General features: G+C 46.2%; 1 protein-coding gene across 1 annotated transcript in view; it reads right to left on the reverse strand.

Annotated features, from left to right (window-relative positions):
• Positions 1-21568, reverse strand: part of FAT2 (FAT atypical cadherin 2) — a 75802-nt gene extending 54234 nt beyond the window's left edge. Inside the window, exons 1-8 of the mRNA XM_070374758.1 lie at positions 18322-21568; positions 16563-16877; positions 12378-12436; positions 10579-10890; positions 9399-9609; positions 7683-7822; positions 6767-7048; positions 5486-5696 (exon numbers count right to left, since the gene is read on the reverse strand). Of these exons, the coding sequence (XP_070230859.1) occupies positions 5486-5696; positions 6767-7048; positions 7683-7822; positions 9399-9609; positions 10579-10890; positions 12378-12436; positions 16563-16877; positions 18322-21568 (4777 nt within the window). The remainder of the gene's footprint in view (positions 1-5485; positions 5697-6766; positions 7049-7682; positions 7823-9398; positions 9610-10578; positions 10891-12377; positions 12437-16562; positions 16878-18321) is intronic.
• Between the last annotated feature and the right edge of the window lie 833 nt (positions 21569-22401).

Below are 22401 nucleotides of genomic sequence, written 5' to 3' on the forward strand. Positions count from 1 at the left end.
TATGCTACAAGAGGTAGGGTAGGTCTGTACTTTATGAAATCTCTTAATTGGTGCACATAGTAGGTGCTCCATAAATGGAAGGTTTTGGGGCCATAACTTAAAGCTACAAACCAAAGCCATAGTAGAGTTTTGGAGGAAAGAAAGGAGATTTAAACTTTGTAGGAAAAGCATACTCCTCTCTGTATTTCAGTGGTGACTTTTATAGGCAAAGCTTCAGTTACATTATATAGAATTTTAAACCATTCTTTATATAACTTTGAATAGCTTTGGTTACACACTGAATAGTTGAAATTTTTCAATATGGAATCATAAAATGTCTAAACTGAAACAGACTGGGAAAACTGCCTTGTCTATTCCCTGTATAGTCAACTGTGGGAGATCCTTTGTCAGGATTGGGAGTGAGTGGCGGGGGTTGAGTTGGGAGGGACTGGGTAGCACACCCAGCTCTTGAGGCTCTTGGTCAAATGCTCTTTCCACCACACCTGGATTTCCTAAAGGTTAGGCAAATTTGGAAAACTCAGCAGTGGCCACAGGACTGGAAAAGGTCAGTTTTCATTCCAATCCCAAAGAAAGGCAATGCCAAAGAATGCTCAAACTACCACACAATTGCATTCATCTCACATGCTAGTAAAGTAATGCTCAAAATTCTCCAAGCCAGGCTTCAGCAATACGTGAACCGTGAACTTCCTGATGTTCCAGCTGGTTTTAGAAAAGGCAGAGGAACCAGAGATCAAATTGCCAACATCCGCTGGATCATGGAAAAAGCAAGAGAGTTCCAGAAAAACATCTATTTCTGCTTTATTGACTATGCCAAAGCCTTTGACTGTGTGGATCACAATAAACTGTGGAAAATTCTGAAAAAGATGGGAATACCAGACCACCTGACGTGCCTTTTGAGAAATCTGTATGCAGGTCAGGAAGCAATAGTTAGAACTGGACATGGAACAACAGACTGGTTCCAAATAGGAAAAGGAGTACGTCAAGGCTGTATATTGTCACCCTGTTTATTTAACTTATATGCAGAGTACATCATGAGAAACACTGGACTGGAAGAAACACAAGCTGGAATCAAGATTGCCGGGAGAAATATCAATAACCTCAGATATGCAGATGACACCACCCTTATGGCAGAAAGTGAAGAGGAACTCAAAAGCCTCTTGATGAAAGTGAAAGTGGAGAGTGAAAAAGTTGGCTTAAAGCTCAACATTCAGAAAACGAAGATCATGGCATCCGGTCCCATCACTTCATGGGAAATAGATGGGGAAACAGTGGAAACAGTGTCAGACTTTATTTTTCTGGGCTCCAAAATCACTGCAGATGGTGACTGCAGCCATGAAATTAAAAGACACTTACTCCTTGGAAGGAAAGTTATGACCAACCTAGATAGCATATTCAAAAGCAGAGACGTTACTTTGCCAACAAAGGTCTGTCTAGTCAAGGCTATGGTTTTTCCAGTGGTCATATATGGATGTGAGAGTTGGACTGTGAAGAAGGCTGAGTGCCAAAGAATTGATGCTTTTGAACTGTGGTGTTGGAGAAGACTCTTGAGAGTCCCTTGGACTGCAAGGAGATCCAACCAGTCCATTCTGAAGGAGATCAACCCTGGGTGTTCATTGGAAGGACTGATGCTAAAGCTGAAACTCCAATACTTTGGCCACCTGAATGGAAGAGTTGACTCATTGGAAAAGACTCTGATGCTGGGAGGGATTGGGGGCAGGAGGAGAAGGGGACGACAGAGGATGAGATGGCTGGATGACATCACTAACCCGATGGACGTGAGTCTGAGTGAACTCCGGGAGTTGGTGATGGACAGCGAGGCCTGGCGTGCTGCAGTTCATGGGGTCGCAAAGAGTCGGACACGACTGAGCGACTGAACTGAACTGAACTGAGGCATTCTTACACCACCTTTACAGGTTTTTTTTTTTTTTTTAATATTCAGCCACTACCTGTACAACAGTATAGTATCCAACAGTCTTTCTGCAGCAAATATTAGAAAATTAAAGAGCTCATAGTACCCAAAGGAATCTTCCTTGACTAATCAGGAAGCCTAAATGAAAATCAAAAATGGACTCCTTTCTCCATGTCTGATTATTATTTTTATTGTCCTTTTAAAATTTGATATTTATTTGGATAAATACATAATACCATTTCAAATTTAAGTTGAGGGAAGTTGTGATTATGCAACATTACATAGTTCACAAAAGGTAATGTTGAAAACTAATCATGTTTTCCTAAAAAAACTTCTCAAAGTTGTCACAGTTTTAAGGTCGGACCTTACTTGGGCTGTAACTATTCTTTTTTTTTTTTTCCTTTACCTTTTTTTTATACTATGGTAATAACAGATAACATGAGGTCTACGTTCTTGAATTTTTAGAGGTTTAGTACAGTGTTGTTAACTATAAGCACAATTCTGTACAGAGATCACCAGAACTTATTCAGCTTGCATAACTGGTACTTCTTTTCAGTTTTATTAAGATATAATTGACATATAACATGGCATTAAACATGTGTAACATACTTTGATCTATGTTTAAGTATATATTGCAAAATGACTACTACAATGTTTGTTTAACATCCATCACCTGATATAGTTTTTCAAATATGTTTTTTTTTTTTTCTGTGATGAGACCATTACCTATTTAATACCATGACTAAACCTGAATAATTCTGCTCACCACCCAGGAGTACAAGTCCTTCACTCAGGGGAGTACTACTTCTTATTATGCTTATTTCATTTATTATTTCAATGGCAAAGTAAATAGCCAGGCTTCACCACAAAACCTTCCATCTGATTGTCCCACTAAGCGAAGTCACTCTGCAGCTGGCTATTGAGGTGATTTCCCAACTTGCCTTTGTTATACAAATCCTGAGGTTGATCAAAGAATGTGGTTTTAATGAGCAACCAGAAATTTAAAAGTAGTTCCCTTAAAAGTAGCCAAGTAAGCATAATTATAATTTATTTTACTGCTGAGAGAAAAAAAAATAGGGAAGAAAACTGTATATTCATTTTGATCTTAGAACTGCAGAAATATGCATAGAAAAAGATAAGAGAGAAATACATGAAATTATTTTCTCTGGGTTATGAAAGGCATGGCCGAGTGTTATTTTTATTATTTTTTTGACCATACTGCTGCATGCAGGATCTTAAATTTGAACCTGTGCCCCTTGCAATGGAAGTCAGTGCAGAGTCTTAACCACTGGACCTCTAGGGAAGTCCTCTGAGTGTTATTTTCTTCTTCGGAGATTCTTGTTTTTTTCAGGTTTCAAAGAATAACCATGTGTTACTTCTTCAATCATAAGATTATTTTAAAACTAACTCAATGTGTAAAATAAAATTAGTAGCAGTGGGAATTCCTTGGTGCTCCAGTGGTTAAGACTCCAAGCTTCCACTACAGGGCACCTGGATTTGATCCCTGGTCAGGGAACTAAGCGGAGAAGGCAATGGCACATCACTCCAGTACTCTTGCCTGGAAAATCCCATGGATGGAGGAGCCTGGTGGGCTGCTGTCCATGGGTTCGTTAAGAGTCGGACACGACTGAGCGACTTCACTTTCACTTTTCACTTCCATGCATTGGAGAAGGAAATGGCAACTGACTCCAGTGTTCTTGCCTGGAGAATCCCAGGGACGGGGGAGCCTGGTGGGCTGCTGTCTATGGGGTTGTATAGAATCGGACATGACTGAAGTGACTTAGCAGCAGCAGCAGCAGGGAACTAAGATCCCATATGTTGTGAGGCATAGATTTAAAAAATGTTTTAGATTTATTAAAAAAAAATTAGTACAACATTAGTGGAACTGTCACTGAGAAAAAAGAGATGATTATACTTCATAAGTCACAAAAAGAAGCCATTAATGGGTTATTATTTGCATTATTATTCTTCAGGGATGAATAGACTTCTGCCATATGACAAGGTATAACGACTGTCTCTACAAAAAAGGAAAATGTGAAACATTCTGAGTTCTTGAAAGTATATAAGACACCGACAAGCAGTAAATGAACATCATTATGCTCCATGAAGGCAAAGAGCAAGTCATGCTCACCTTTGATCATCTATAGCATCTTGCTCTATAGATACTGCTGCTGCTGCTGCTGCTGCTTCTAAGTCGCTTCAGTCGTGTCCGACTCTTTGCGACCCCATAGAGGGCAGCCCACTAGGCTCCTCCGTCCCTGGGATTCTCCAGGCAAGAACACTGGAGTGGGTTGCCATTTCCTTCTCCAATGCATGAAAGTGAAAAGTGAAAGGGAAGTCACTCAGTCATGCCCAACTCTTAGTGACCCCATGGACTGCAGCCTACCAGGCTTCTCTGTCCATGGGATTTTCCAGGCAAGAGTACTGGAGTGGGATGCCATTGCCTTCTCTAGATACTAATTTATATTATAGATAACAATAATTATCAAGTATCGATTATGAATTATCAAACATTACAAATTATGATTAATAATTAGTTGGGTCCTGGATATTATCATTTTTGTCATATTAACTACTTATAATTAACACTTAGTAATAACCCTTGGCACTTGTATAATATTTTACAATTTACAAAGTGTTAACATACATTTTCTTTTTTAGTCTTCACAAAGAGTTTCTGGCACAGATAATATTCCCATTTTTCAGATTAAAAAAATAAGAGGTATGAAATCATGATGTGGCCTTAGAAGAAAATACTCCTGAAACTATGCCATATATCTTATCAAGTATTTATAGGTCCCTTTTATTGTACATGCACAAAGATACTATCTTTTAAAATGTTGCATGGGCGACTTCCCTGACAGTCCAGTGGTTAAGACTCTGTGCTCTCAATTTAGTGGGCATTGGTTCAATCCTTGGCTGGGGAACTAAGATCCTGCATGCTACATGGCGTGGCCAAAAAAAAAAATATATATATATATATATATATACATATATGCTATGCTAAGTCGCTTCAGTCATGTCCGACTCTGTGCAACCCCATAGATGGCAGCCCACCAGGCTCTGCCATCTCTGGAATCCTCCAGGCAAGAATACTGGAGTGGGTTGCCATTTCCTTCTCCAATGCATGAAAGTGAAAAGTGAAAGTAAAGTCGCTCAGTCGTGTCCGACTCCTAGTGACCCCATGGACTGCAGCCTACCAGGCTTCTCTGTCCATGGGATTTGCCAGGCAAGAGTACTGGAGTGGGGTGCCATTGCCTTCTCCGATATATATATATATATATTTTGCGAGGACTTCATAAGCATCCTTTACATGTATGGTCATTGGTGGATATATATATATTCTCAATGAAAATTCTCCCATAACTTGAGTAATCCTTTGTTACCATTCTCACCATCTTTGAAAGCACATTAATTTAGGTCATTATAGTTCCAGGGAATGCTCTAGAATGATAATTTGCCAAAGTTTAGCAAGTAATTGACACTTGAATAACTTGCAAATCCATGCTCCTGGTGCTTTTCCTTATTGCCAAAGCCCCTCTCCACGTATCCTGCACGTACGGTCAGACCTCTCACCTTTGAGGAAGGAGTAGTGGACCTCAGCATTGGCTCCCCGGTCGCCATCCATGGCTCGGACCTGGAGCAGCTCTGCTCCGGGGACTGTGGTGTCAGAAACACGTGTCTCATAGTGGAGCTGGGTGAAGCGGGGAGGGTGGAGGTTTCCATCCTCCACGTGAATGGACACCCACACAAAGTTCCTCTTGATGGGCATCCCCTGGTCGCGAACCTATGGGCCCAAGGGGGCGATGGGATGAGCAGCAAGTGGAATGGAGGAGGCAGGATTAGATAAAGGTCAATGAAATAGAATGCCAGTGAAAAATACACCCAGTCATAACTCTCTGTATTCCTTTAAGCTTTGCTCTGTTACATTCTTTTCTCTTTTTAAATAAGTTTATCAATTCATGATTATTAGACTGAGCTATTTTCATGGATAATTCCACTTTAGGAGAAGGCAGAAATAAGCAGAAGAGCAGTATTTTCCAAATTTGTTCTTAGAGAATATTAGTTCTTCAAGATGTTAGTGTATTATTCAGGAAAAAAAAAAAATCCTATAGTTAAGTGAATTTAGGGAGCACTGAACTAAGCCAAGTTGATGTTTTCTTTGCTGCAGGACTTCTCAGAGCCTTTAATATATATTTAAGTGCCCAGAGGATGATAAAGTAACATGTAAGAACCTTGAGCCTTGAGTTGGAAAGGCTGGACTGTGATTCTGGTTCCATCTAAAAAATTGTATGATGGTGAGCAAGTCTCTTCCTCTGTGAGCCTCAGGTATAAGATAAGAGAAATAGGTAGGACCAGGACTGGGACTCGAGTGAGACAAATGAGGGATGGAGGGCATAAATTCAGGAGGCTCTCACTGTCAGGGTTATGAAAGTGCAGGCACATGACCCTTGGAGTAAGCCCTCCTTCATTTAGGCCCTTACATATCTTTTTGCTCTGAGTAGGATGGTCTCTGGGCCCCTCCCAGCTCTGATGCTATATGAGTTCATGCGATCATGCAGTCATGGAGGAAGGAGGGAATTGTTGGGGATATTTGGAGTGAGCCCAGGAATAGCCAAAGTTGCAGGAACTTCTTTGGCAGCCATCCCATCTCTTTCCTCACTCTCAGGCATCCGTTATGGAAGATGCCTCTGGCAGGCAGTGAAATGTCACAACTCATCTCATGGATTATCACTCTAAACATCAGTACACCTGGCTCAGTAAGGGGAGAGGGAACCCTCACCATGCCTCCAAGCATGTACACCCCCACACATCCGAATACAAGCACATCCTTACCCAAGTCTTTGGTTAACTCACCATGACTGTCAGTGTATGCTGGGAAGGCCCCGAGCCCAGGTCCAATTTCCCCACAGTTACCAGGACACCACTACTGGGGTCCAGCTGGAAGAGACTGGCACTTCCTGGGTCTTGGCTGCCATGTATGGTGTAGATGAGGCCCTTGCCCTTGTCTTGGTCTGTGGCCTGGACTCGGAGGAGCTCCACGCCAGGCATTGTGTCCTGAGGAACTCTGACCTCATAATGAGCCTCCAAAAACTGGGGCCGATGGTGGTTAACATTGGCAATCATGACAATGTAGACCTAGGGAGGAGGGTGAAAGAGAAGATGGACTGTAAGCTCCAGGGGGCCAGGGACCTTGTCTGACTGCTTCTCCACTGTAACAACTAGGCCTGGCATACAGCTGTCACTTGATAAAATTTTGTTGAATGAATGACCATATTTCAGAATCACAAGGCTTTAAGATGGTGGTTTTCAAAATCAAAATTCTTCTTTAAGGACCTTTTCTTCAGATGAAATTTTTGGGGTGAAATTCCAGTATATGAAGCAAATAAAATGGGCTGAAACCAGAATAGAAATCCAGAGCCCCACTTCCCATCATTCCTTACACCTATGAAAGCCCTTAGGTGCTCTATCTTTAATTGAAAACTGCTCATTTAGATAAAACTCCTTATTATACAGAGATCCACAATGGGAACAAGAATTCTCCCAAGATCACAGACGTAGAGAGAGTGATCAGATAAGACTGGAATGCAGAACCTTGATTCCAGATTCAGTATTCTTTGAGAAGCACACATGCACAGAGAGCCTTCTGCGTCCTCATCCCTACCAAGGAGGTCCCAGTGTGCGTTGGTGACATGGTGGTGAGCACAGCTACTTCCAACCAAGGAAACCTCCTATCTCTTCTCAACTCAAGGCTCCCAGTGAGGCTTCTCACCTGGGTGGCAATGGTTTGGAACCCGTCGGTCACCTCCACAGTCAAGTTATAGCTCGACCTCCTCCTTGTATCGAGAGGCCTGGCAATGACGATGCTGCCCGTCGTCTTCTCAATGTCAAAGTCCATGTCCTTGTCCCCACCTGGGAGGGGGTGGGGAAAGCATGCACGACCTCAGTGATGTAGGCAGTAATAGCACAAGTATTAATACTGTGGGATTTGGCAGATCTAGAGGAGCTGGTAGTTGATCCTGTTGGGTTATTGTCAAATTATTATCAAGATCCAAGTGATGATTCAGGAAAAGGTAAACTTATAAGGACTAGGGAGTCCCAGAGGAAGACCAAAATTTACCCTACAATGTATTCTGTTACTAGAATTAAAACATGCAGGAGTCATGGAGCTCTGTGTCATGGTTACAGGTAGTCTGCATGGTCTAGAGAAGCCTAGACATGGGAAAAAATGGAAATAACTGTGTTTGACAAGAGGGAATTGTTTATTAATAAACTATGAGAATCCAAAATACAGAAGTAGCATGCAGCTGTTTAAGTGTCTGCTAGTAGAAATCTGTTTAGTGACACAGAAATATGTTCAGGATATATTTTAAAAGGTTATAAAACAATATTTTCTTGTAACCCTAAATGTGTGGTTGTGTAAAGAAGAATGACTAGAGGGAAACATCAAAATGAAAACAGTGGATTAACTTCTATTTAGTGGGAGTTTATCCTCCCACTGACTAGGTGATTTTTATTCTCTTCTCTGTACTTATTTGTATTTTCCAAATGTTCTGTAGAGTGCATGTGTTAATTCTGTGCAAAAGAAAAAATGTCAAGTGCTTATAAAGAACAGTGAATTAGCAACGGAAGTAAATCTAGGAGATTAAAAAGCTCAAGATAGGTTTGGTATCCAACCTCTGAAGCAGGTGGGAGTCTCTTTGATGGGATTTCAGGTGATACTGAAGCTCTTAGATTAGAGATTCTTGACCTGGAGTCCCTGGCTGGGTTTCAGAGAATCTATAACTCCCCCTCAGCTGCCAAATTTGTACACAAATTTGTGTGTGTGTGTGTGTGCACGCACATGCACACAGGTCACAAGTATCCTTCTAAAAAGAGAGCCTAAACATTCATCAGATTCCCAAAGGGATCTGTGAACCACTCCCAACCCGGATATGTTCTGACAAAATGTTGATTTAGAAACAGAAAGAAATTTCAGAGGAGGCTGTGAGAGCTTGGACCCAAGTGTCTCCTACCACGAGAATGCACCCTTTCCCTGATCTTGAGGATGAAACCTGGGACCAGAATGTTAAGCATAGCCCCAGGGTACAGCTGGCCTCGAGTTCGTGATCAGTGAAGTCAGCTCTGCAATGATGTTCATAGTGAGGCAGAAGAGGAAGCACAAAACTTGTGTTTTCTCCTCTGGGTCTCTCTGGCCACTCTCTGGACCTGGGTCTTAGGTCTCCCAGGAACTTGGGATAACTGAGGACCCATCCAGTTCTGGCTGGGGTTACCCATGAGTTCCTGAGATCATAGATAATATGAAGGAAAGCTTAGAAGAAGCAGTGTCCTGACAACCCACTTCCCCAGAGAAACAGGGAAAAGGCAATCACCACTCACAGCCAAGACAGAGGATGCCAGGGAAGATGACCTTGAGAGGGCTCAGAAGGATTGTGCCCTGACGACTAGGGCTCAGGATGGGAGGGACTGGCCCTCCTGGGGCCCTTACCTGAGATGCTGAACCAGAAGAGACCAGGTCGGCCCTCAACACTGATGACCCCCACCATATGATTAACGGGGTCTGTCTCCATGACCGTAAAGCTGTAGTGGGATTCGTCAAAGGCCAGTGGGATGGAGGAGGGCCGGGGCTTGGGGATCCACTCGATATGTAGCCGGACGCTGGCCAAGAGTGGTGGCTGCCCACCATCTGTTGCCTTGACCTGAAAAGAGGCCAGAATTCAAGTTGAGGCTTTGTCTATAGGGTTGGAGCCAAGAAACAAGAAGACCCAGGTGGCCAGGCCAAGAGACAGAGTGCCCTGTGATGGACTGAGCGGGTCTTTCACCCACTAGTTCATCCATTCAGCACAGTTAGGAGCTTACTGTAAATAGGCACCAAGTGAGCTTCAGCAAGCACAGTAGTGAACAGAACATAGAACTATGCTCCAGAACCTTATGGGTAGTGAAAGATGAATCAAAGCCACTATTAACTGAAGGCTTTGTGTGCTCATTCCTAAGACTTTCCATGCATGGGCTCTTTACCCTTCCCAACAAAATCAACATAATAAACTAGAATTTATTGAGCTCTCCCTATCATTAGGCCCTGCTCTAAGAGCAATATGTGCAATATCTAATTCAATCCTCATGACTGCCCACAGAGAGGAACCATCATCAGCTGCTCTTTGCTGGAGGAACCCGGGGCTCTGCATTGTGAATTCTTCTGCCAGGGGTTGTCTGCCTGGCCAGCAGTGAGGCTGGGATTTAGGCTACCAGCATGAGAGCCCAGGCCCAAGCCACTTACTATATTAGCTTCCTACAAGGAAAATGTTCTCATCCCCATTTTACAGATGATGGAACAAAGGCTCCCAGGCATAATGACGTGTCCAAGGCCACACAGCTGTAAAATGTCAGTGCTAAGATTGGAACCCAGGTTTTCTTGATTTCAATGCCTCTGCCCCTCTCAACAAAAATCTTTAAGAAGAGAGTGCATTTCCCAGGCAAGGACCTTATTGCCCTCAAAGAGAAAGGCCCAGAATTTTGATCTTTTGGCTTCTTTTTGGGAGAAAGCCACGGAAGTGAGGACTTCCTCCATCACGCCTGAAGGCTGTCTCTCCGGTCTTGTATCCTCAGAGAAAATCCATCCCTGAGCAGGTGTGCACCCAATCCCCACCCCCCCGCCCCCCGACCCTCACCGTGAGAATGTTATACTCTCCAGCTGTGAAGGTGCTGCTTGCTGACACCACGCCTGTGACTGGGTCGATACTGAAGCCTGCCTCATCACTCTCCTCGATACTGTAGGTGACCCTGCCATTGAGACCCTCATCCAGGTCTGAAGCCACCAGCCTGTACACAGGCCCAGAGGTCCCTGGGTTCAGCCTCTCTGGAAGGCGGACATTGAAGAGCTTGTGGGAGAAGACAGGGGGGTTGTCATTGACGTCCGCAATGCGTACCACCACCCTGGAGGTGGACCGGAGGGAGGGCTCCCCGTTGTCCAGCACAGTCACCTGGAGAGAGGATCCAGCGTGAGTTGACAGGCGCAAGGTCATGACTATGTATTGCCAACCACCACAGCTCTTCCTCTGCCCCTGCTTTCAAAAGCCTGGAAGTACCAATCCGCCTGTTCTTTGGTATATACTCGTGATTTTTATTATCGTAACCTCAACTTCTTGGAATCCAGCTGTCTGGCAACCTTGCCCACAGAAAAGCCAGCAAGAACAGAGAAAGAAACTGGAAAGAATTGGAAGAAGACAAAGCCACAGGGGCTGTAACAAAAGCTGGGGCGCTTTACTCGGGAGGCCCATGGGCAGAGACTTTTGACATTCTATTTGCTCGTAATTCTCATAAGCTTTGTTCTCACTTTCCTTAAACTACGGGAGATCAGAAAGAAAACAAACGAGGAGGCGTTTATGGAGGCGTGGGCTGTACCTTTGGAGTCAGGCATGTGGCCCAGTGTATGAGATAAGATCCGGAGATAGAAGAAAGGCACGAAAACAATTTCAGGACCAGGCACTGTTCCACATGCGAGCAAATTATCACATGCATCAGTATAGATAGGACATTTCCACTCAAAATGCTTCTGAATTTTAAAAAGATTTTGCTATTTAAAGATAAATGCCTCTACTGAACTATGGAGAATGCCTCAGCGCCTAGAAGGCCATTGAGCTGCTCCTTACTAGTGATGCCGGTTTTACACAAAGGGAATGTCCAGAGCCTGGGATCATAGAAGGCAACACTGATTTCAGTTCTGCTGAGGAATATGTGTCCCTCCTAGCTGATGCCTTTAAGACTAGCAGAGATGCCTGTTCATCAGTTGTGGATAACACAGGACAGGGTTGACTAGAGTACTTCTGATTTAAGGCCCTCTGGGCCAAGACTGACACCTCTCATTGGAATGGTCACCAGGGATGCTTATTTTAGAGACATCCTAGAAAGAGCGCGACTGCCCAGGTGGCTGAGTGGTAGAGAATACGACTGCAGTGCAGGAGACGCATGTTTGATTCTTGGTGGAGAGGATCCCCTGAAGAAGAGAGTGGCAATCCACTCTAGTATTCTTGACTGGAAGATCCTAGGGACAGAGGAGCCTGGTGGGCTAGAGTCCATGGGGTCACAAAGAGTCAGACCCAATTGAGTGACTGCACATATGCACAGAAAAAGCATGGGCCTAGAGGACAAAGGTCTGGGTTTTCATCCTGGCTCTGCTACTGACCTAGTGTTTGTCCTTGGGTGACTGTAGAGCATGGGGATGGGCCAGAAAGCATACTGCACAAGTACATAACCCATGTGTGCTGCTCCGTTTTCCCACACTCCCTGCAGGCATTACTAATTGATCAGTGCTTCCTGCTCAGCTTAAGTAGCCACTTCTCCCTGAGTCAGAACCCTCCTCAGCTACACCTGGAGACGTGCATGTGGCCCCAAGGCCTGGCTTGGCTCCAGCCTGGCCTCCTGCAGGAGGTTTTCAAACGTAGTGAAGGGGTTCAGCAGCATCACTCACCTCCAGGATGTGTTCATCCTTGTTTTCTCGGTCCAGCTGCCGGGCAGTGGCTAGGAGACCTGGAGGAGAGATGGTTGGGGGGAGACTGGAGCAAATGGCTCCCAGGGCCATTTTACTGGGATAAATTCAACGCCTACATTCAAAGCCTAGCTCAGAATTCTTTTGGTCTTGGGAGAGCACAACATAAAAAGGAAATGGAAATCTGGAGAGAGAGAAGGGGAGGAGAGGTAGGGAGAGGACAGCAGAGGTGATAGTGTCAGCTGGGGTCCCCACCTATTTCCTGCTTCTGCCATCAGGAGGGTGCTGAGCCCAGGATACTGTTACTGTTGAGTGAAAAGGCAGCTCATCAGGAGTTATAACGGGGGTCACAGTCACTGCCTCTAATTCCCGGGGAAATCACAAAAGGGTGACATTTTATGCCTTTGTTCTAATCCTCTTGCTCACCTGGCACCTAGAATGGGCTCTTCCCATGCCCAGCTGGCACATATGAGCCAGAGGAGGGCTGCTCTGGGCTCCTCCCAGCATGTCTGTAAATTCCCGAAGGTGAACTTAGTGATCTGTAATTCTGGTTTTCATTTTCTAGGCACTGTGGCTATAAATTGAGGCCATAAAGGTGAAAAGGAGCCAGTTCTCTGCCTGCATCAGACAAGTCAAGCTCAAGATTGTTGGGAGACCAGAGGGGCACCCAAGCCCATAGACTTGAGAGGTCCTAGCTGGGTAGGTGGGACCCTTTTCAATGAAGGCAGAGCTATTGGTAGGGCATAGTGGGTGTTCTAAAAGCTTTCTGTAAGTTTCTTGATCTTGTTTAGGCAATTAAATGATAGAGTAATGGAATGAAGTGTGGGGGTGGGGGCTTCCTGAGGGGAAAGGGGGATCTGGTGTTGGGGTGGGGTCTCCAGTACGGATGTGAGGAGTGACCTCTGTTGGGGGCGTGTCTTTGCCTTTGTGTCATTCTGGCTCTTTCTTCCCTCACTGAAGGCAGCCATGGGAGAGGTCCTAGGAGGTTGTTGGAAAGCCCCACAACCAGGAAGGAAGACGTTCCCCTGGGACAGAGTGAATATTGTTTCAGTTCGCCCCACCCAGCTTGTCCCCAAGCTGAGGAACCTGCCGGGGAAGGCCCGGCATCCGGGGGACCCCCAGGAAGAGTGCGGGATGAGAGGGCTTGGCGGAGAGCCTTCCTTCCAGCTCAGTCCTGCCCCCCTCCTGCTCCTGCTCCCTCTTCAGCCCCTCTCCCCTCTTTCTGTTGATCCCTGTCCATCCCCCACCTCTCTTGCCTTCCCAGGGATTCCTCTCTCCCTCCCCTCTCTGTGTGTCTGGGAAACTCAGTCACTGTTCTTCTATCTCTAGTTTTCCTTTTCTCTCTTTCCTTTCTCTCGCCACCGCCTCCCCTGCTGCCTTCTCCCCCACCTTCTCAGGGCCGGTGTCCCTGGAATTGCTGCTGGACCCCCTGGACCATTGCCCTGTGCTCCTCCACATCCCCCTCTCTGAGGCTGGTATGAAGTCCTAGATGGGAGTAAGGCTGTTAGCAGAGAAAACTGGGGAAATCTGAATGAAATCTGTAATCTCCTGAATTCCCTTGCACCGGTATTAATTCTTAGTGTTGATACATACACTGTGTTAACATTAGGGGAAGCTGAGTGACTGGTGTATGAGAACTCTCTTTGCAGCTCTCCTGTAAGTCTATGATTATTTCACCATTGAAAAAGAAGAAAAAGTTTTTTTAAAAAAGAAAGAGAAAATGGACCTACTTGCTCTGTCTTCAGCAAGTCCTGGGTCTTCTCCTCCTGGCTGTTGCTTCCGTCACCATTTTTACCCAAGTGCCTGCCCAGCCTGCTGCCTGTCAGAATCTTCCCCGCCCTTCAGCTCAGCACAGCTGCCTGCTGTCCCATGAAGCCATTGCTGGTCCACCACACTGAGCAGCTTCCTCTCTCCTCTAAATTCGCAGCCTCACATACACTCATCTTTTACAATGTTGTACTCTTTACACCGGTTCTACAGCTCTTTTTGTATCCAAATCTTTATACTCCTCATGGATTGGGTTCCTCAAGGGCTGAAACTGTGTCTTATTCTTCTTCCCCTCTCCATAGCACTTAACTTAAATGCCTTATAAAGACAGACACCTTCAAACCTTTGCGGGATAAATGAATCTTGGGCTTAACCAATGACTGTGGATGCTGGCAGAGATTCATTCATTCATTTCCTCATTATTTGTTGAGGTTCTACTCTGTGCCAGGCCTCGATATTATAGTTTTCAAAAAACAATCAAAGTTCCTTTTCTGGAAAGCTTGTTGAAGTCTAGTGAAGTATGTGGATAATTAATAGCATAATCACCACATTATAGATGACTATAATGTTCTATGTGATAGTGTGTTTTTTAAAAGTAGATGCTGCTGGGAGACGTATTATAGTGTCAAAAAATACATCTTTAAGAAAAAAAAAAAAAACATCTTTAAGAAAAGAACAGCTGGGCTAAGATCTGAACGAAAAGCAGGAGTTACCTTGAAAAAGGAGAGGAGACTCCTGGCAGAAGGAAAAGTTTGTGCAAAGGCCCTGTGCCAGGAGAGGGCGTGCGTGGACTGAGGGAGGCCACATGGTTGAAATCAGAGAGTGATGGAGTGAGAGAGGCAAGCTCATGGGGCATGACAGGGCTTGGCTTTATCTTAAGGGCATAGGGAAACCAGTCAAGGGATCCAGGTATGGAAGTAGGACAATCTAAGGGATAAGTAAGGTAGGCGGGGGTGGGGGGGAGGGGTCATTGCTGGATTTATTATTTTATTTTTAAATGTTCATGCTGATAAGAATTTCTTCTCAACTGAAGGAAGACTAAGCATCTCTGCCCTTTGGGGCATGTTGCCGGACCTGGTGTCAGGGAACTGTTGACAGTAGACACAGGAGGGCTTTGGGAGAAGCAGAGAACCTATTACCTTAGGTGAGAGATGTCTTCCCGCTTCCAAAAAGGGAGGGGCCGAGTGGGCCCAGGCAGAGAGCCAGCTTGGGAAAAGCATCCTCCTTCCAGGAAGACTAATCAACTCCCCAAGGTCAAAGGTTCCAAACAGATGTCACCGGGCAAAACAGCACTTGTGTCCCCCACCCGCTGTCTGCCTCAGGACCCCCAGGCCCATCGCTTTTCCTGACTCCCTTTTGCCTTAAGGATCATGAAGGAAGCTGCTGCTAGCTCTCCCCCACTCCCCCGCCTCCCCACCCAGCTTTTTCCAATCTTGCCAGACTTCTGTCCTTCAAGGACAAGAGTCAGTGGTTGGAGCTGGAGAATGGGAAGTTGGGTTAGAAGGCAAGAATGTCAGCGTTCTCTGCAATAGCATTGTTGTTCATGGTCCAGAGGGACACATGGCCTTGGAGCTGTACCTGCAGCCGTGGGAACTGGCTCTCATTCTTCTGGGAGCCAGGCAGGCAGCATAAATGCAGGAAGCAGGCCAGAGTGAGGGGACTGTGAGGAGAGAGGACATGCCTGCCCTACACGGGGAGCTGCTGTTGGCTCAGGCGGTTGTGCAATTGGCATGGCTAGATCTTCTAGTTACAGAAGTCTGGAACATTTTGTGAGCTTTGCACATTTTTAAATGTTGGCAACAACTTGAAAATTACTGTTTAAAGCTTGTGCAAGCCAAACAGAACACTGTTGTGGACTATATCTGGTTCACTGCTGCAAGTTTTTGGCCTCTAGATTCCTCTGAACCATCCTAGATGGCCTTGCGTTGAGGAGAGATCTTCATGAGATTGTTGACTCCTCTGAAGTGGGTCTCTATCACCATCACTCCCTAGGCAGGCTTGAGATCAGTTTGAAACTAGAGTTAAGAGATTCAGCCTGTGGCTTGTGATTCTGGGGAATGGTCGTGTTGGGAACACTTGCAGGGTTGAAATAGTCCCAACTTGACAACATGGGGAACGTGCTTAGCTTCCCTGGGCCCCAAGGAAAGAAAACTGACATATTCTTATTCTTCCATAAAGATGGACTTTGATGAAGTGCAGTTCTCAAACATAGCACACATCAAAATCCTCTGGATGTCTTATTAAAATACAGATTTCTGATTCAGTAGGTCTAAGGTGGAGCCTGAGAACTTGACCTTCTAGCTGGTTCGTATGCGACACTCATGATGCCGATCTTTGGATCACACTGTGAGAAGCACTGCTGTAGAGAATCCTATTCACCCACGTTTCTGAGGTCCTTACCTGTGAGAGGATGAAGGACAAAGAATCCCATATGGTTCCCGCTGGTAATATTGAAGGTCAGTTTCCCCTTGGAGCTGGAGTCCAGGTCCCAGGCATCCAACTGAAGCACAGAGGTGTGCAGGGGCGCATCCTCCCGGACGGTGGGGTAGAACACAGGTCTGGACATCTGGGGTGGGTTGTCATTGACATCCAAAACCTCAATGTAGACTTCAGTTACAGACGAGAGGGGGATGGAACCCCTGTCTACTGCCAGTACCGTCAGCCAGTAACAGGATGCAAATTCTCGGTCCAGGGGTGCCAGAGTCTGAATCATTCCTGGGGAGAGGTGATCACCAAACCCAAAGTATTTCAGAGCTCAAAGTAGCTCTAGAGATCACTTTACCTAACAGTCCTGAAACCATACCATGGAAAGGATATTAACAAGTGTTTCAGGGGAAAAGGGAACTGTGGCCTATATGGTGTGGGAGCTGCTGAGTTAAACACAGGGGAGCTCGGATTCTTATTGAAGAACCTCTGAGAGCCTTTCTCTGCTAAGACAGATCCATAACTCAGCCATGCAGTTATGGGTATACAGGCACATGCAGGGTTTTCATATGGGCATATGGGCACACGCAGGTTTTCAGAAGGCTGTAGTAGTTGACCTACTTTCTCCTGACTACTTCAACCCAAGTCCAATTTATTTATTTCACATTCTCTAGGTGGGATTTCCATGCTTTGGTCCTTACAGTGGTTCCTTCAAGCTTCAAGTCCTTATAGATACTAATTCAAGGGTGAGGGATTTGATGAATAAATTGCTGTTCCCCCTCTATCATCTTCATGATTTTAGAGACTTAGCTTCATTCATTAGTTCACTCATTCTACAAATTACTTATTGTGGGCCAACACTGTTCTAGAGGTCAAGGGTCCCAGAGTGAGCAAAAGAAACTTGTGCCCTAAGCTCTCATGGGGCATACTCAACTCTGAAGACCTAGGTGAGAAGGCAAGGCCCGGTTCACAGCCATAGCATCTCAGAGCTGAAGGAACCTCCTCCTTTGACAGATGGGGAAACTGAGGCCCATAGAAAGAGCATGACTTGACCAAGATCATGCAGCAAGTAAGCAGAAGAGCTGAGTCTAGAATTGACTCTCAATCTAATTCTCTTTCATCACCCTCCCCTTTACCCTGGTGAGAAATCATCCGTCAGATTGTAAACTTCTCAAGGTGGATAACCTACTTGTATTCACCTGGGATCTTCTCTAAGTTACCTATCTCAGGGCCTCACAAGTAGAGGGTGCCCGGGCTTTCCTGAATTGCACTTATTTTCTATGGAGCTTCAAAGGAATAAATGCATTGATGCCACCTTTTTGGAGGACAACTTGGAAAGATATATTAACATTGAAAATGTGTATTATCCTTTGACCCAAGAACTGCATTTTTAAGAGTTTTTCCTGTAGAGACTCATGCATACGAGTAAAAGCATATGAACAAATGCAGCCATTAAAAAAGAGTGAGGAAATTCCCAGGTGGTCCAGTGGTTAGGGCTCTGTAGTTTCACTGCCAAGCACACGAGTTTAATCTCTAGTCAGGGGACTGAGATCCAAAAAGTCATGTGGCGTGGCCAAAATAACTTAAAAAATAAAATAAGAGGGACAGGAAGGAGTGGCCCTATTTATTGCTCCTTTTAGCTTACAGCCTGACTTTTCTCAAAAGAGCCCCTGATTTTCCTTAGTCCCATCCTCTCCCAGCACCTGGCCCTCCCATCGCTCCCAATGCCCAGTACCTGTGTCTTGGTTGATGCTAAAGGCAGCAAGGCCGGTGCCACCGCGCAGGAAGTACTGGAGCTCCCCGTCCAAGCCGGTGTCATCATCGTGGGCGGCCACTACCATCACTGAAGTTCCTGAGGGGCTGTTCTCCTGCACCTGGCCCTGGTGGACAAAGGAGGCAAAGCGGGGAGGGTGGAGATTCTCATTCACATCCAGGACGGTCACCTCCACGTGGCAGAGGGTCCTGCGGGCCAGGGGCTTCCCACTGTCGCTGGCCCATAGGCTCAGGTTATATCCAGCCCTCCTCTCAAAGTCCAGCTCTTTCTCCAGACTGAGTGCCCCGGTCATCGGGTTCACGTGGAAGGTCCCGTGGGCATCATCCAACAGGACATACTGTACTTCTCCCGCAGGGCCCAGGTCAGGATCAGAGGCATCCAGAAATGTTAGAATAGTCGCTGGGGGTAGATCCTCTGGGACCTTAAGCCTGTGGTGTTCTGTGATGCACTGAGGGGAGTTGTCATTGACATCTTCCAATGTGATTATCAGGTCAGTGACAGAGAAAAGCTGGTGGCCCTTCCTGGGCTGGTCCCTGGCCTCAACCTTGAGTATATACCGAGGTTCTGATTCCCGATCCAAGTGTCCTGTGACAACCATTTCTCCGGTGAGAGGATGGAGGGAGAACTTCTCTGTGGGGCTTAACAGCACGTATCGAACCCTCCCATTATCCTCTGAGTCAACATCTTTTGCTTTCAGCTCTGCAACAGTGGTTCCAACTTCTGTGTCTTCTGAGATTGTTACCTGGTACCCACCAGGAGGAAATCTGGGTGCGTTGTCATTCCAGTCTTCCACATTCACTGTCAGCAGCTTCCAGGAGGACTTCTGGGGAGTGCCCAGGTCATATACTGTTACATTGAGGACGTAGAAACTGGTGGCTTCGTAGTCTAAGGGGGCAGCTACAGTGAGCAGCCCTGTTTCTAGCTCAATGTCAAAGCAACCCTCTTCATTGCCATCTGCAATCACATAGACCAGTTTTCCATTAAAGCCAGCATCAGGGTCAGTGGCTGCCAGATGGGCTAGAGGTGTGTTGAGAGGAGCACTCTCAAGGATGTCAATGGACTGTGGAAAGTGGTCCTCAAACTGAGGGGTATGATGATTGATCTGATATGCACTTAAGGAAGTGAAATCCTCATCATTGGACTCCTGATTCTGAAGCCCAATAGAGTGCAAGATGGTCTTTGTGAAATGTGTCAGTACCCCTGTCTTCTCACACTTTACAGGGACCTCAAAATAAGGGTCCTTCACTACAGTAACATTCAAAGTCATGGGTGAGGCATAATTTTTCCCATCCGAAGCTGTAATTTTCAGGGAATAGTTGATGGGTTGACCAGTAGTACGGTTCCTAAAAGAGCGTTTGAGGGATATCACGCCAGAGAAATGATTTAGATCAAAATACTCAAGTTCATTACCTGATACAAACTCATATTTTAGGTTCAGAAGCTCATCCACATCTATAGCTGACACAGTCATTACTGATTTTCCTACTGGCCAGTCTTCGTGGATAGACCCAGTGCAGTTAACTTCCTCAAACATAGGCTTGTTGTCATTCAGATTCTTGAGCCTAAGAGAAACAGACACTTCTTTTTCCTGGCGAAATGGGGATCCCCAATCTGATGCCCGTACCCGGAAAGTGTAAATTCTATTCATGAGCTCATAGTCCATGGGTTTGGAGGTGGAGATGATCCCCAGGTAAGGGTCAATAGAAAAGGGGACAGCATTTGGATGAGTGATGGAGTAGGTGATATATCCATTCTCTCCATGATCCTGGTCTGTGGCAGTAACAGTCAGAACACTGGTGCCTGGAGGGATGTTCTCATCAAAAGTGCCATCGTAGGAGGACCTGTTGAACACTGGGGCATGATTGTTACAGTCCATGATGTCAATGACCACAGTGGTGGAGGCCAGGCCCGGTGAGGTTCTGATGCGCAGCTGGTACTGGGCTTGGTCATGGAAGTCCATGAGCCTTGTGGTGGTGATCAGCCCCGTGCGGGAATTCAGTTTAAATGCTGCACTCTCTGAGGATGGCTTTAGAACATACTTCAGGTTGGGGAAGGCTGGGGTTACTTTCACCATCACCACACGGCTGCCAGTGGGGGAAAACTCACTAAGCTGCACTCTGTACGTGGCCTTCTCAAATTTCAGGGAAGTCAGTTTGGAAGGGGGTAGGTGAAAGCCCCTGATCTGGGAGTAAACGGAAGGTCTGCTTCCAGCCCTGGCCTGCAGGCTGAGGTTGAATCCATGAGGGTGGTCCATCCAGTTGATGTCTTTGACAGAAACCACGCTGAACTCACTGCTCCGGGCATAAGATTTGATGGCTTTGAAGTTCTTTCCAGGGTCACCACCAACAATCTCCAGCGAGTCCACGTCCGCCCCTGAGCTGTTTGCATCTACCATGACAGTAGCGTAGGTGGCATCCTCGCTGCGGTCAAGCGCAGCCAAGACCACCAAGGAAATGGCTGGGGGCTTCCTGAGGGCAGGTTCTACATGGATGATGAGTGCAGCCAAGTTGCCAAATCCATTGCCCTCTGAGATCTTCCGCATGCGGTCCACAGCCAGTACCTGGAGCTCATGCTTCCCTCGCCAGGTGACGTTGAGCTTCCCAGCCAAGGTGACCACCCCGCTGGTAGGGTGGATGGCAAACATCTCTGACCTTGTGTTAAATGCATAATAGAACTCGGCGTTCTGGCCCAGGTCTGCATCGGTGGCACTCACCTTGCAGATGGGGCTCTTGAGGGGCATGTCCTCAGAGATGGTGACCCGGTATGAAGGTGGGGAAAAGAGGGGCTTCAGGTCATTCTGGTCCAGGATGCGGACCACCACGCGGGCCAGCGCTTCTAATTCCAGGGTCTTCTCTGTGGCTTGGATGATGAGGGTATAGCTGTCTCGCACCTCCCTGTTCAGAAGGGCCGTGTTGCTGCTCTTTGTCCTTATTCTCAGAAAGCAGAAGTTGCCCACCACATACTCCTCTGTTTTAAACACATTGGCCACATCTCCAGAGATAATCCGGTACCTCACTGCCCATTGGGGGTCTATGAGGTAGATGCCCATTTTCTCAGAGCTTTCCACATAGGTCTTGGGAGCAGAGTTTTCATAGATGGTTGCATTATATAGGGGGTGTGTGAAGTGCCAGGCTGAGGAGATGAGGGGGTTCTCACAAGTTGTACAGTGGAACAAGAGAATGGCAAATCCCAACGAGGCAATAATCATGATGGAAAACCTCCTGAAACCCTGGGCAGAAAAAGAAAGAGTATGAGTTAGGAAAGAAATGGTTCCTACTGCTGTGGCTCTTAACTGGGGTGGTTTTGCCCCTCAGAGGACATTTGGCAATGTCTGAAGGTATTTTTTCCTTCCCAGGTGGCACTCATGGTAAAGAACCCACCTGCCAATGCAAGAAACTTAAGAGATGCAGGTTTAACCCCTGGGTAGGGAAGATCCCCTGGAGAAGGGCATGGCAACCCACTCCTATTCTTGCCTGGAGAATCCCATGGACAGAGGAGCCTGGTGGGCTACAGTTCATAGGGTCACAAAAAGCCGGACACAACCAAAGCAATGTAGCACACACAAAGATATTTTTGGCTATTTCAGCTTGTGCAGGAGGTGCTGTTGGCATTTAGTAGATAGAGGATGGGGATGCTGCCAAACAGCCTATGGTGCACGGGACAGACACCCACAGCAAGTCAGCAGTGCTGAGATTGCAAAACCTTGTGTTTGAAGAGTAACAGACTAGTTTAAGTGCTTCCTCAAGGGCACCCAGCAGATACAGCACAGTCCTTAACTGCTTCCCTCCCTTTTCCAAACCTTCAATGGTTCCCTGTGCACGCGTGCTAAGTCGCTCCAGCCGTGTCCAACTCTTTGGGACCCCATGGACTGTAGCCCGCCAGTCTCCTCTGTCCATGGGATTCTCCAGGCAAGAATACTGGAATGGGTTGCTATTTCCTCCTCCAGGGGATGTTCCCAACCCAGAGATCAAATGTGCATCTCTTATGTCTCCTGCATTGGCAAGTGGGATCTTTACCACTGGAAAATCTTCCTCAGTGATG

The sequence above is a fragment of the Bos mutus genome, chromosome 7, assembly GCF_027580195.1.
Source record: "Bos mutus isolate GX-2022 chromosome 7, NWIPB_WYAK_1.1, whole genome shotgun sequence".
Classification (NCBI taxonomy): domain Eukaryota; kingdom Metazoa; phylum Chordata; class Mammalia; order Artiodactyla; family Bovidae; genus Bos; species Bos mutus.